At 43.6% G+C, this 15,000-nt stretch overlaps 1 protein-coding gene across 1 annotated transcript in view; it reads right to left on the bottom strand.

Annotated features, from left to right (window-relative positions):
• The window catches only part of LOC134447202 (mothers against decapentaplegic homolog 3), a 33,177-nt gene that overhangs the window by 9,883 nt on the left and 8,294 nt on the right, over positions 1-15,000 (bottom strand). Inside the window, exons 2-5 of the mRNA XM_063196558.1 lie at positions 7,292-7,485; positions 3,891-4,025; positions 2,379-2,453; positions 717-767 (exon numbers count right to left, since the gene is read on the bottom strand). Coding sequence (XP_063052628.1) covers positions 717-767; positions 2,379-2,453; positions 3,891-4,025; positions 7,292-7,485 — 455 coding nt within the window. The remainder of the gene's footprint in view (positions 1-716; positions 768-2,378; positions 2,454-3,890; positions 4,026-7,291; positions 7,486-15,000) is intronic.

Below are 15,000 nucleotides of genomic sequence, written 5' to 3'. Positions count from 1 at the left end.
AGGACATGACACTGTGTGTGTGTCTGTGTGTGTCAGTGTGTGTGCGCGTGTGTCTGTGCGCGTGCGTGTGGGGTAAGCGGGCTGCTCCCTGCAGACAAAGCAGGTGAGTCAGAGGGGATGTCACAGGAAATACCCAACCCCCCCTGTCACAGGGCACACTGGGGTTACAGGGATGTGGAGAAAGAGAGTGAGAGAGATTCATCCCGCCCTGTCGTTTTCCTTATCTTTTTTTTCCTTTTGCCATCAGAATAGTATCGACACACGTGCACAACATAAATTCTCAAATCTCCCGCTCTCCTAGGCTTTGTCTCCCTAATCATTCCTCTGCTGTTTAAAGTGACTGACACACTGCTCTCACACACAAAACAAACAAACTACCCAAACATTAGTCAGGGTTATTATGACATGACACTTTCTCACCATTTCCTAAATATTGGGACTTCAATTCAATTGAGCCAACACAACACACCCACTAACACATGTGCACACACTTCTACACACATTTCTCCCACAATCGATTCACACACACACACACACACACACACTCTCTTTTGTGTGTGTGTGTGTGTGTGTGTGTGTGTGTGTGTGTGTGTGTGTGTGTGTGTGTGTGTGTGTGTGTGTGTGTGTGTGTGTGTGTGTGTGTGTGTGTGTGTGTGTGTGTGTGTGTGTGTGTGGTGAGTTATTAAGTGGGGATCCCAACTGGGGTACATCCTTACCTAGGTTGCTGTTGGCTGGTGAAACTGGATTGGGCGAAAGATTGGGCGAGCCTGTGCAGGAATAGAATAAGGAGGTTACACACAATGACATCCGGACAATTCAATGGCAGAGGTTTCACTACATGCACCGGTCCAGCAGTGGAAAACGCTTTACAACCATATCAGCAAACAAAACTACACTACTACAACATTACATAGTGCTTTTAGTAATACATTACAACTTGGTCATTGGCAATCTGGCAACACAAAATTCTTTAAAAATATATTTTTCGATATCTACTTCAGGGATCTTGAACTAGGTTAGGGTTTTATAGATGAATAGATAGCCTTTATTGTCCCCACAAGGAAATTCAAAAAGTATAACAGGTGTCATGTCTTAACACATTCACTACCAAGTCACGTAAAAATACGTTTTGCCTCCCATGCGTTGGCTCCCAAACCGTAAAATTGTGTTTTTACAGGGTTTTTTTATTGGATTCTGAATCTACACATTCTAATGCACATTCTGTGTGATTTTCGTAATAATGTGATGAACAGAACTGACATAGATCATGAAAACACCTACAAAGTCAAAACTCCTACAAAGTCAGGATCTGGATATTTCATCATCTGTGCATTTTATTACACACAGTATTTGAGTTTTATTATAGCGAATCAAACCACTTCCTGATCACGTCACGTCACGTCTACTTCCTAGAGCATCAAAACAAAACATGTCCTGTCAGCACAGCCCTTGCTAGCTAGCCTGTTCCTAAACATATGATGGAAGGATAAGGAGTTTTGCTGCCATCAAGATAGGTGTAAAATGGAAGGTTGTAATGAAAAACAGCATGCAACACAGAAGGAAGTAACCTAATTTTGGGTGAGTACTTTGGCACGTCTACTTTTATCTACAGAACGAAAACTGCCAGTCAAGTGACATTAGCTAGCTAGCATTTCAGATGATGTGGCTCTGAACAATAGCCTGACCAGGTGATTTTTGCATCAAAATAGTTTACTTGGAAGCTACTGGAGTTGTTCTTCGGGCGTGAAAATGCATTTAGACCCGCAATTTAAACTCGGAGAGTCAGAGCGCACCCGTGACAAAAAAGGCTTTATCTCAGTTCGAATGTTGAAAAACGCTATTTTTACCTAAACCAGTGCTCGCTTAAAGTGGAATAACTTCAGAATGGAATAAGCTAGAAACAAACCGTAAAAATATACAGACAGCTGAGTTTTTGGCTTTCGAACAAACCCTGACATGTGTCTGTGGGTTGAAGACAAAATATTCGGTGGCTGTTGAAAAAATGACAAAAAATGATGAAATTGGCTGGGAGTCTACAGCTAAATTCCAAAAAACGGCTGGTATTGAATGTGTTAACAGATTAACATCTGCCTGAACCCATTGATGCCTGAAGCACCTGCAAAAAATGCCTGCTGATTGCCTAAGGCCTTGTTGGGAAAGTTGCCCTCAGCCAATAAAAACCTAAATATCTTAGACTCTGATGGACATAAAAACATCAAATAAGTTGCATTTAAACCCCAAGACCCTAATCTTGCATTAGAATGTGTTAATTCATCAAAGGGTTAACAACACATACAAATCATCAGACTAAAATAGGTTAAAACAGGGGTCCTGTTTTAACAGATCAACATGTGTCTGAGTGACCTTTGCCCTCTGACCTGTGTCCATGCTGTGGTTCATCTGGTGGTCGCTGGTTTCTCCATCCTCGCTCAGGTACCCGGGAGGTGGCGTTTCTGAAAAACAAAAACACACACATTCAAAATTTAGCACCCTAGAGCGAAACAAGCAAAGAGAATTGACCCGACTCAGACGTCAAAGCTAGGTGTGGAGGGTACCAAACATGGCCTTTTCCTAGGCTTGTTTGCTGGTATGGCAGTCTGAGCACACCCACACCTCTTGTGATAATTACACACCTCATTCACACGTGTGTTGTGTGCACTGCCACATACAGTACATATGAATTCAGCATGAATAGAAGCGAATAAATACAATACAACCTTCTGATCTTAAGACCACCTCCATGAAGCCACGGCTGCCTATAATATAGGTTTAGCATGCTTTTTCACATGTCACGTGAATGAGCAACATCCAATGGTTTGACCTTGGCGACATTCATTCCGACATTCATGTTTCAAGGTCAAAGTAAAGTGTTTTTATCTGAAAGGTCTTGCTGGATCTTTTGCTCTCCTATTTCCCTGTCTACCACTCCCTACCCTCTCCTGTCTTTCACTCTGCTTATCTCATTTCCTTCGTAGTCCCCTTGCCCCATACAGCCCTCCCAAGTCTGACACAGCCAAAACTGAACCCTCTTTTCAACCCTCATCCTGCCAACTCTCATCCTTCCGCTCCTCTCTCTCTCTCTCTCCAACACCTCTCTCTCTCTCCCTCTCACGGTCTTGGATCTCTCTTATTTCCCGTCCTCTAACTGACTCGGACAACAGCACTTTGTCCCCAAAGAGAGAGATGCAGAGAGCACAAGGCCATCGTTGTTGCTGCTAACCACATTCATGTTCATTGATCTGAGGGGTCATGACCTTTTACTACAGTCAGTCACACACTGGTCACCAGCCCTGGTCTCTGGCCATCACACACACACTCACACACATGAATACAATAGAATCACACACACACACACACACACACACACACACACACACACACACACACACACACACACACACACACACACACACACACACACACACACACACACACACACACACACACACACACACACAAACACAAACACACACACACACACAAATACAATAGAAACACACACACACACACACACACACACACACACACACACACACACACACACACACACACACACACACACACACACACACACACACACACACACACTTGCACTAAGTGAGTTAGGAGCTGACTAAAGATCAGAGCAGACAGTGGAAATGAGCTAAAGCCTCATGACCAGTGGAGGTCAATGGGCCTGGGAAGCACAAGACTGACGGCTGGAGCCTAGATGTGTGTGTGTGTGTGTGTGTGTGTGTGTGTGTGTGTGTGTGTGTGTGTGTGTGTGTGTGTGTGTGTGTGTGTGTGTGTGTGTGTGTGTGTGTGTGTGTGTGTGTGTGTGCGTGTGTTTCTACACACACGCACACATGCCCAGTATTTGTGTGTGTGTGTGTGTGTGTGTGTACGCTCACCAGGGATGTAGTTGCTCTGTGGCTCGATGCCGGCGGGGAAGTTGGTGTTCTCGGGGATGGAGTGGCTGTAGTCGTCCAGGGGAGGGAACTCCGTGGGGATCTCAGAGTAGCGCGGCACCAGCACGGGAGGCAGCACTACACACACACGCACACAAACGCACACACGCACACGTTCAAACATATAATACCCAGTGTGAAAAGGCATCAGAAACACATTTCTCCAGGCTGTTTCTGCTTCTGTTGATCAGTCCCTCCAGTTTTTCGCGATTCAGCGATCGCGTGGATTCATGCAAATTCAATGATATTCCGCATAATTTCGCGATGCCGCGTAATTCCTGTAAAGCCGCATTTTTCCCGCAAAATTTCAACATTCTGTGGAGTTTATTGATTTATATTTTCGTCAAAAAAAAAAAATATGACTACAATACCACCGGAGACGAAAACCAATACGAAGCATTTTTGTTAATATGTCACTGAAACATTGAAAAAGAATTGCCTGCTATTTCGGAAGTCGCGACCCTCATCTCAGCTGTTCCGCGTCTCTCCTCCCCTCCCTCACACATACACGCAGGCGTCGGTGCTGCACACTCATGACCTTTTTTTTTAACAGCAGTAGCCTACTTTTCAGTGCAATCCTGGGTGGAAAAAGTATTGTTGACCATTTATCCACGACGAAGAAGTGTCATGAAATAGAGGCGGTACTGTCGCACAGTAGCAAACATCTTTTTTGCGGAACAACATTTTTGCGGAACTTCTCCACTCTCCCCTGTCGCTTTCATGAGCATGCTACCCGACGGTCGTTGTCTGATATTTTTTCAATGTTCGCTAATGTTTGTAATTTAAGGGTCTATGTCTATGCGTAGGCACAAGCCTTCTGATAACAATCACTGTAGTGCCGATCGCAAAGGATTCGGAAGTGTGGAGTTCTGCAACTTGTTTCAGTCAAGGACACGGAGATAGGAAGTGAACGGCCCTTCCACGCTTTCACTGTGTTATTGCAATAAAGTCTTGCGAATCCATGCAACCATGCACAGACACAACCATGTCAACGAGAGCGTGTATGCCATCACAACTTTGCATCAAGCAAATAATATGCAACAGCTTGCAATACGAGCGAGAGAGAGAGAGAGAGAGAGAGAGAGAGAGAGAGAGAGAGAGAGAGAGAGGGAGAGAGAGAGACGCATCTTCCAACAGGTGGCATTGTAACGCGTGCATACAGCCTAGCTACTGTACCCCGCGACGCTCTTCATTAGGCCTAATGGTAGGCTATAGCCTACCCACAAGTATTTTTTCATAACGCGCTGTCCCGTTTTCCCCCGAAGTCGTTCTAAAATATCGACAGAGATTTATGTCGCGGCCATGATTTTTTTTTTACACATTGGACGCACTGGCTAATAAGACGCTCTGACAGCTTTTGACAATATTTTATTATTCTATTATATAGGAAGTGTGTTTCTGAATCTCTCTCTCTTTTGTCTTAAGCCTGCTTAGACTGATTGTGGTTTTCAGTTACCAAAATAACCCAGAAAGGGATGCAAAATCTTTGCAAAAAATGAGAAAATACCGCAAAATCTTTGCAAAAAATGAGAAAATGCCGCCACAAAATCAGGCATTTTGACCGCAAAAATCACAAAATCCCAGTGCAAAATCCTGGAGGGACTGGTTTATGTACATTTTGTTCTAAATCTGTTGGCATATATACTGCATTGTTCTACTGTCTGTCCACCTGTTGGAGTGGGGGTAAGTGATTGATTCTCAACTCTTTGAACGACACCTCAATGAGTTTAACCGCAGAGATACACCAGCGGCGATCTGAGCGAGACTTTGTATTGAGTCAGGAGACAAAAGCGATTCTGGAGACTAGAGCGACAATTTGAAGTTGAAATCTTTTCAACTTTCTATGACGCGGTTCGGCGACAAGCCGCGACAGCCAATGACTGTATAGAGGTCAGTGACCACAGCCAATAGGAATGCTTGAATGCTTTGCCTTCTGCCTGTACGGACATACTCTTGTCTCCTCAATCGCTCGTATCGCTTGCTGCTACAGTCGCTTGAATCGCGTCGCCGCTGGTGTATCTCTGCGGTTATTGTTTTTACACCGAATAAGTGTGTGAGAACTCACAATCTGGCTCATACACACAAATTTCTGTTCCTGAAATTACAGTTTCACTCTTCATTTCTGTAATAAACAGAAAAATGTTGGCATGCTTTCGCACGCATGCACGCACGCACACGCACACGCACACGCGCACACACACACACACACACACACACACTTCAAACATTCAAACAGACAGCTTAGGTAGAAGACTCCTAACAGAAGACATTGGAAGACACTTCCTCTGAACAGCAAGCTAGTGCACAATCTACATAAAGAGCTAGAGCCTATTTGCTGTATTTTACAATATTGGATTAGAGGTAGAGTCAGTTAACATCAAGGCGTTCCTGTGACGCTTTTAAAGCCAGACTTCTATTAATTAATTTAAAAAAGAAGACACCGACACAGACACACACACACACACACACACACACACACACACACAGACTGCATGCAGGCAATAAACTGCAGGCACTCTTAATCTAATCACTTAGTCAGACAAGGTGAGGTCATTGATTTTACCATCTCCGTCACCCTCACTCTCCCTCACACGCACATACACAGACATGACATACACGGGCCCATTTACAGCACACGCATGGTGTAAAACAATAAACCGAAGGCAAACCTAATCACTTACTGAGTCAACCAGACGCCATTGATTTTTCGTCTATTTTTGGTGCAATATTTGTCTATCGCTCATACACAAACGCACACACCTAAGAGGAACAGTCTCAGTGGCCTATATAAAAACATGTGGGCATGCGCATCATCTGACAGACGCAATCTGAAGTCTGTAACAACTGACATTGTAGCTACAGCCAACCAACCATTACTACCACTGCAATGTACCACGTCAAACTGAAGCTCTAATATTGCTAATGTATCCACAGCCAGTTTTCATCAACGCTGACTATCTATACTAAATACAATTTACGTATATGCATCAAAAGTCAAAACGCTGGCAGAAAAGAAAAGTGAGCACAAAATAAAAGTCTGATGTTTGTGTTCACATTGGGGAGATATTAAGACGACTTCCTGAATTCCTCCTACTTCAGCTTTGACACCACTTCACTGCGTCGGCTTAGACAGAGGTAAGGCACACCTGAGAACATAACTGGCCGAGGGTGTTTTTTATATCCTTATGTGGTAGGATGGTGTGAGAAGGTGTGGCAGGAAGCGAGTGGGAGAGAGAGATGGGGGAGACACTGGAAATGATCTCAGGCCTGCATTGAGGTCCCTGGCCTAGAGGTGGCGTTCCATAACCGTTTGAGTTCCCTGAAACAGGTGGTGCTCACTGTACCTGGTGTCTCCACGCGCTGGTAGTGGTAGGGGTTGACGCACACCTCGTCCTTCTTGGTGTGGAAGGCGTACTCGCACAGCTCGATGGCACGCAGCTCGTGGTGCGACTGCAGGTCGGGCCAGCGCCACAGCCGGCAGTAGATGACATGGGGGAGGCCCTTCCTGTGGGACACCTGCAGACGGCCATCCAGAGACCTGGGGGGGAGGGAGAGAGAGAGAGAGAGAGAGAGAGAGAGAGAGAGAGAGAGAGAGAGAGAGAGAGAGAGAGAGAGAGAGAGAGAGCGAGCGAGGGAGAGAGAGAGCGAAAGTCAAAGAGGGAGAGCGAGCCAGAGCAAAAGAAAGAAAGAGAAAAGATATCACTTATTGGTCATACCCTTAAAGTGGAGGTCTGCAACTTGTTTTTAATCATATTACCTTGAAGCGTCATGGAATTCTGAAAGTACGATAGTAGTATGAAATTGACGCGTTTAGAAGTCACGTCATCACTGACTGCGCGTTCTCAAACACACGCACACGCGCACACACTGTGCAGACCCTTAAGAGAGAAGTCCTGTCGTCGTTAAGCGTGTACATTGTAAAAAAAAAAAAGAGAGAGAGAGATCCGGAAAAGTACGCTTGTTAAGCTATTCCGAGAGGGAAGAGGCTGTTCCAGAAACATAGGAGATGTTTGTTGTGGTCACAAGAAATCAAACGTACCGACTGGAGTGAGGAATCAGGAATGCCCGTTTCTGTGGCGCCCACTTAATATCTGACGTTATCGTGAGCATCCATTTTCTTATTTTGGAAAAAAACACCTGGCTAGTTTCTTTACAAATGTGCGGTGCATTGCCGATTTCGCTCCAATAATGCAAGCGCAGCCTGATTACATCACATCTAGGTACAAACAGTAAACAGAAAACAGGTTGCTCTGGCAATTCATGTGCAACTTCCAAAATCTAAAAATCGAGGCTTTACGTGCACGTATGTCAACAGGTAAACATACAGACGACAGCTTTAAATGCCTGTAAAGAACAGCGCTCAGCTCACGAAAAATCAACTGTGTAATGAATTCTTTACAATAGTAGCAAGCAACTGGTATGCGATCTGTGCACACGTGTGTGAAGTCGGCGGTTGTCTCAAGTGAATTTAATTTCCCGGAGGTTGTTCCTGTTGTAACAGACAGTAAGTGAGGTCATGGGTTCAATTGCCAGAGAGTGCCTAATGTGATCCAACACTCATCTCATCTCATCTCACCTCATCTCATGTCATCAGGCCGTGCAGGCCCCTGCCTTTGGGGAGCGCTCTGCATGGGACTGTCTGCTCTGCTGCCTGACTAACCACTCCAGTATCTGGCCTGTCAAAGCATCCTTCATAGAGTCGCTTGCATGTGTCACACTGTGGGCATGTAGCCCATGTGTATGCTTGTGTGCATGTGTGTGCATGTGCATGCGTGTGTGTGTGTGTGTGTGTGTGTGTGTGTGTGTGTGTGCGTGCGTTAAAACTTTGTGGGCTTTAGTAGTAGTTATAAGCAGTTGTATGGTCATGCTGACGGCATACTTCGCAAAACGGCTGAAGATCATTTCAAACTTCAGCTTTCAATCCACACCTCCACGCTTCTCAATACAGGGCAGGAAGAGCTAGACGACCCTGTGTGAAATGCACTGCTCTGAAGTGCACTTACAATTCTGCATGAGCCAGAACTAAAACACTACTCGGAAAGGTGCAGGACTTCCAAACAAGACAAAAAACAACTGAACTCAGTAACCCCCTCTCTGATTCTGACCCTGCTGATCTTTCCGCGTGTGTGTGCTGGGGGATGGGACAAGACACATACGCACAAAACAGACACATACGTATGCGCACCAGCACACACACACACAAACACACACACACACACACAGGCAATGTTGGCCAAATAGAGACAGAGGTTAGTGGAGCAGGACCAACATTTCTGCAGCAGAGTGTACAACAGAATGGTCATGAGTCTCGTCTCCAGTGTCTCTCTCTCCACTGTGGCACAGGCCGTATACATCACAGAGCTCCTTCACTACACCAGCTATGCAGATCTATTTAAACCAGCAACAGGCACCACTTTAACAATGCAAAATCTCCACAATGTTTACAGCTTTACAAGCTGCAATCAAGGCTTTCTGTGTGTGTGTGTGTGTGTGTGTGTGTGTGTGTGTGTGTGTGTGTGTGTGTGTGTGTGTGTGTGTGTGTGTGGCAATGACTCGCCTCTTGTTTGCTACACAAAGGCCTCTGTCTGTGACTGTGGCAGACAATGGGACTGCTGGCCTGTTCACTCTTTGTTTGTGGTCCATCGCTCACACACTCATGCACACACACACACACACACACATGCAACGCGCGCACACACACACACACACGCAACGCGCGCACACACACACACACTACACACAGCTGAGACAGAACATATGTTTTTCATAGCAGCCAGAGACCTCAACAGACCCCACTCAGATAGGAAGGGATGTGTGTGTGTGTGTGTGTGTGTGTGTGTGTGTGTGTGTGTGTGTGTGTGTGTGTGTGTGTGTGTGTGTGTGTGTGTGTGTGTGTGTGTGTGTGTGTGTGTGTGTGTGTGTATGTGCAGACAGAGTGCGTACAGTATCTATGCATGTGCTTGTCTGTGGGATTGGAGGACTGATGCAACATGTAGTTTACCCCTCACAAAAGCTAGTCAGTGAGACAATCATCAGAATTATCTGGTGACAACTGGAATAAAGTTAGTTGAGCAACTGTAGTTGAGCTCTCAAAATATACGGCAAAGACCTAATCAGCTTGCCAGACTGCTGCCACCTGCTACTTCCACTCAAATCCATTTTGCTGTGACCACTAACGAAAGTTAACGACGGATGCTACTGGGTAGGAGACGTGACGCCTTGTTTTTTTTGTAACAATGGTTAAAAACCTACAAAACTGTTATTTTTGCTTTAAAAAACAAATGTCAATGAAAGAAGATGTGATACATTATGTTTCATATTAGTCTTAGATGAGAAGAAAATTTTTTGTTAAGATTTATGTAAAGGTTTATATGTCAAATATCCTGCGGTGTGACTGTAACATTAATGAAACCTGGAATATAATATATAAATTAACCAACAACATTTTGAATAATGTATGAAGCATTTGGCATGATTGCATAAATAGTAACTTTATATTAAGATATGTGAATGTGAAAAAAAAACTCAAGACAGTAATATTAACTACAAGTTCAATTTCGTAACACAAATTGCGTCCTGTGGGGTGACATGTATGTCAATGTTTGTGAACGGGCAGCTGCAAGGCCAACTACAAGGGTCTTAAAGACTGGCTCCTAACCAGTCAGTACCTCAGTTATTGGAGAGTGCTGTGGAAGCTTAAGGTGACTATTAACCTCTTAATATGTCTTCATATTGCAATGTTTCTGTCACGCAATGCTTAGGTTCATTTTATGGTGTCCTGTGGTGTGACTGCTCTTATAGAAGGAAAAAAAAGTTTTTTATAAATGAAAACACATATTAAGATTAAACACAATATCAGGCATTTTCAAAACATCCAATATGTTAATAAGGTAGAGCATTATGTACAGACAAGATATCAGTTGTTAAAGTCAAACAGAATTATTGTTTTGAGGTAATTATGTTATAATTAAAAATTTGACCCATGCAACAAATCTCAAAAAAGTTGGGACAGGGCCAAAACATGTTGTAATAGTTGGATAATTCTAAAAATAACACAAGGAAGAATATTTTAAAAGGAACTATATTGACTGCCAACATGAATGCACAAATAAAATACCATCACAGAGAGGCTGTGGCACTCAGAAGCGAAGATTTTGAGGGGCTAATTACTTATCTATTACACAGAAAGATTGAATTATCCAAATTGCAGGCATAAAGGGCCTATTTCCATAATATAGAGTTCTGTGTAATCATTACATGAGTTATGAGATCATGGCATACTCGTCGTCAATAAGCAAACTATGACACTCCAATAATGACAGCTCTCGAAAAAATGACCATAAACACAACACTTGATTAATGCACATGATGCAGACATTAAACAGTGTTGCATGCGGAAAAGCTCATTCTAGATGGACCTAGGAGACATGTGAAACTGTCCTCTGATTACAGAATGGAAAATATTTCATCCTTTTTTAAAATCTTGGAGTCATGCACCCTCCAGGTTATATAGAAAATGAATACTTCAGCTTGATTTAGTGGTCAGTCTGAAAGAGAGCATATATGATGGTAAGGGGGTACAGAGGTGCCTTGGTTATGGTCTTCTTGCTCATGTAGAGCATTAAAATGAATGTTGAATGATATATACAGACTTTAAACAGCATACATAGCTACCAAGGCATGCTATGTTGGAGCACCGCCTTTAGATATTACCCCATAACGGTGGCAAATTTCAATCTCTTCTATGTTCCAACAGTGTGGTTCCATCATAAGAGTAAACGGGTCACAAAATTGTTTTCTTGCAGTCAGGATATGCCACATATTAAGCATAACAAAAAGGTAAACAAGTTGAAGAACACGCCTATCAGTTGAGCTGCTGAAATCATGTCTCGCACATCAAAATATTTAATTTTTGAATAAAATTATGCCATCAGTCAAAGTATTTAACTGTTCAGTCTCATCCTTTGTGTTGTGTTTAGTCTTATCCAATATAAAAAAACATTTTATTGGCCCTGTCCCAACTTTTTTGGGATTTGTTGGAAGGGTGAAATTTTAAATGACCACATAATTACCTCAAAACAATAATTCTGTTTGACTTTAACAACTGATATGTTACCTGTATATGATGTTCTACCTTATTAACATATTGAATGTTTTGAAAATGCCACAATTTTGATTTTATTCACAAAATACAAAGTGTCCCAACTTTTTTGGAATCCGCTTTGTATTCCTAATTATCAAGGAGATTCCGTGATGATGAATAAAACAATATAATAATAAAATAATGAAAGACTCACATTCTTCTTACGTTCTAAGTTACATATCTAATACAGAATGCAGATGAGTGAGTCCATGCAAACGGCCATTGTTGCTGAAACAACGGTGTCATTTCACTTATTTTCGCTTGTACACAACATTTAAATTTTGACTACGTCCCATCTTGATTGGTTCAGTTGCATGGCGGTTTGGCAACAGGGCCAATCTGAAGGTCCTCCAGACCCTTATGTGAGCTCACTAAGCTGAGTGGAAATAACTTACACGAGGGTCTGGCGAAAGTCAGGCTAACATGCCTTGTGCCTGTTCTGTCTTTTTGTATAGTCTTTTGTATAGTGCATGCACTTATCATGCTATAAATGATGAAGAAGCATACTTTGATAGCCTGACAGTCTATGTGCACATCTTAATAACTAGTTGGTGACCAATTTTGGAGGGGAAAAAACGCCCAGCCTATTTACAGCTTTGTGGGTAGCCAACTCTGTGGTGTTTAAGCCTTTTTTCTGAATACAGTATCAAAGATGGCAATTTAATCCCTCAACCTGTGCTGAATGTGGTGTGTGTGTGTGTGTGTGTGTGTGTGTGTGTGTGTGTGTGTGTGTGTGTGTGTGTGTGTGTGTGTGTGTGTGTGTGTGTGTGTGTGTGTGTGTGTGTGTGTGTGTGTGTGTGTGTGTGTGTGTGTGTGTGTGTGTGTGATCGGTGTGTGTGCTCGAGTGTGCACAAGTTTGTGTGTGTATGTTAGTGCGTGCGTGCGTGTGTGTTTTCCATCTGTGTGCAGTCCCTGTGGAGATGAGGGGAGTAGGAGTGGAGCTGGGCTGGACTGCCTCTTGAGGCCGCTGAGCTGAGGCAATCAGAACACCCACAGAGCAGCTGACCAACTGAGGCCAACAACCACTTACCACTTCCTCCAACGCTCACCGCGTATGTGGCCAGTCCACCATTACCAAGACACCACACACACACACACACACACGCACGCACGCACGCACGCACGCACGCACGCACGCACGCACGCACGCACGCGCGCGCGCGCACACATACACACACGCGCATGCATGCACACCTTCCAATGGCGTAAGCTCCATCAACACAGTGGCCAAGCACATTCTGTATTATATGGGCTTCATCCAAATGGCTCAATAACATTAGAGAATCACAGCAGGACACTGTGCCGTGTACTGTAACAGACAAACAAACAAACAAACACACACTCTCACAGTCCATCCCAGTTCCTCTTTCAATAGGGATCCCCAGGGCCTCAACATCTATAGTCCAATGAAAGGAAAAGCTTCCCTGCCTCACATACGAGAAATCAATGCTCTCTAGGAGATTCCACAGTATGTCACACAGTCAGTCTGTCAGTTTCATTGGGAGAGGAAAGACTGAAAGGCAGGGTGAAAGAGAGCGGACGACTGTGTGTGTGTGTGTGTGTGTGTGTGTGTGTGTGTGTGTGTGTGTGTGTGTGTGTGTGTGTGTGTGTGTGTGTGTGTGTGTGTGTGTGTGTGTGTGTGTGTGTGTGTCAATGACTGATGAACTTTGTGTTGTCATTGTAAGCACTTGCATGTGCGTGTGTGGGTGTGTGTCTTGTGCAATACAGAGGAAAGGAACACACCACAGTAGATTAAGTAATTAAAATAATTTGAGGAAACCAATGCCATAGAACGCAAGAGGTCTTCAAAAGTGACAGGAAAGTTGGTGCTGGCCCTCCATCTATCTGGTCTATGTGGTGCTTAACGAAAGTCATATGCTGTTCCAGATTGTTACAATACATTCTACAAAATAAATGTGCAGACAGTCTGGCAAACTAGATAAAACCACCTAATGGCAGAAAGTATTTTTGCCTGGCAGGTCTGTCTAGTCCAACACTGGTCCACAGGAGGTCATCCAAAAGGACACAAAATCTGTCCTTCAATCTCAATACTCCATTTGTGTGTATCTGTTTTTTTCTGCTTGAATCTGTGTACCGAGTCGTTGTGGAGGGAAAGCAAGGTTTTTTATTTTAGTTAAGTATGTGGCGTGATTCACTGAAAACTAAATCATGCATTTGCTTTTATTGAAGAACTGAGATTGTCAAATAAAATCAATCAGTCAAGGTGATGACGCCGCTGTGCTGGGATATCAAACACACTTGAACGGTTTGAACCGGTTTGAATACGAGCGTTCCACGGCTTTGCTAATGGTACGGTGACTGAGTATGCATTCGTGGTAGTCTGATTTGCCAGGCAACAGGCCAGACAATTTCCACCACACCTTCTCCTTCAATACACATTGAGTAGGTTTATAAGCTGTTCATCAATATCCCGAACATGAGGCTTATCCTGGTTATGATCAAATTCGGGATAAGGCGCTTACATGAATGCTGAGTGTTATATTCCGGTCTACATTTTTGGCCGTTATAGAATTCTCTTCCAATGAGTGTAGTCTAGATACCAGCGACAACGTTCTATGGGAAGTCTCAGTAACCTGAATAAGGTGTTTCAATTTGTCAATATCCCATATGTATTAGGTTCAATACATTGTCAATATCCCGATTTCTTTCAGAGAACTCCACCTAGCATATCCCGGTTTCTCAAAATCCTGAATAAGGGCTTATCCGGGATACTTGAAGTCAGGAAAATATTTATATGCTCAAACACGAATACTTTAATATCCCGATCATATACAGGATACTGAACTGCACACACTGATTATCCTTCTCATTTTCCAGAGCAACTTGCTCATCTTTCTCCCTTCTCATCTGCCAGTCTTACAGGCGCTCTCTCTGCATGATATCCACAAA

This window comes from Engraulis encrasicolus, chromosome 4, assembly GCF_034702125.1.
Source record: "Engraulis encrasicolus isolate BLACKSEA-1 chromosome 4, IST_EnEncr_1.0, whole genome shotgun sequence".
Taxonomy (NCBI): Eukaryota; Metazoa; Chordata; class Actinopteri; order Clupeiformes; family Engraulidae; genus Engraulis; species Engraulis encrasicolus.
The sequence above is the reverse complement of the archived record's forward strand: the minus strand, read 5'-3'. Positions and strand labels throughout refer to the sequence as shown.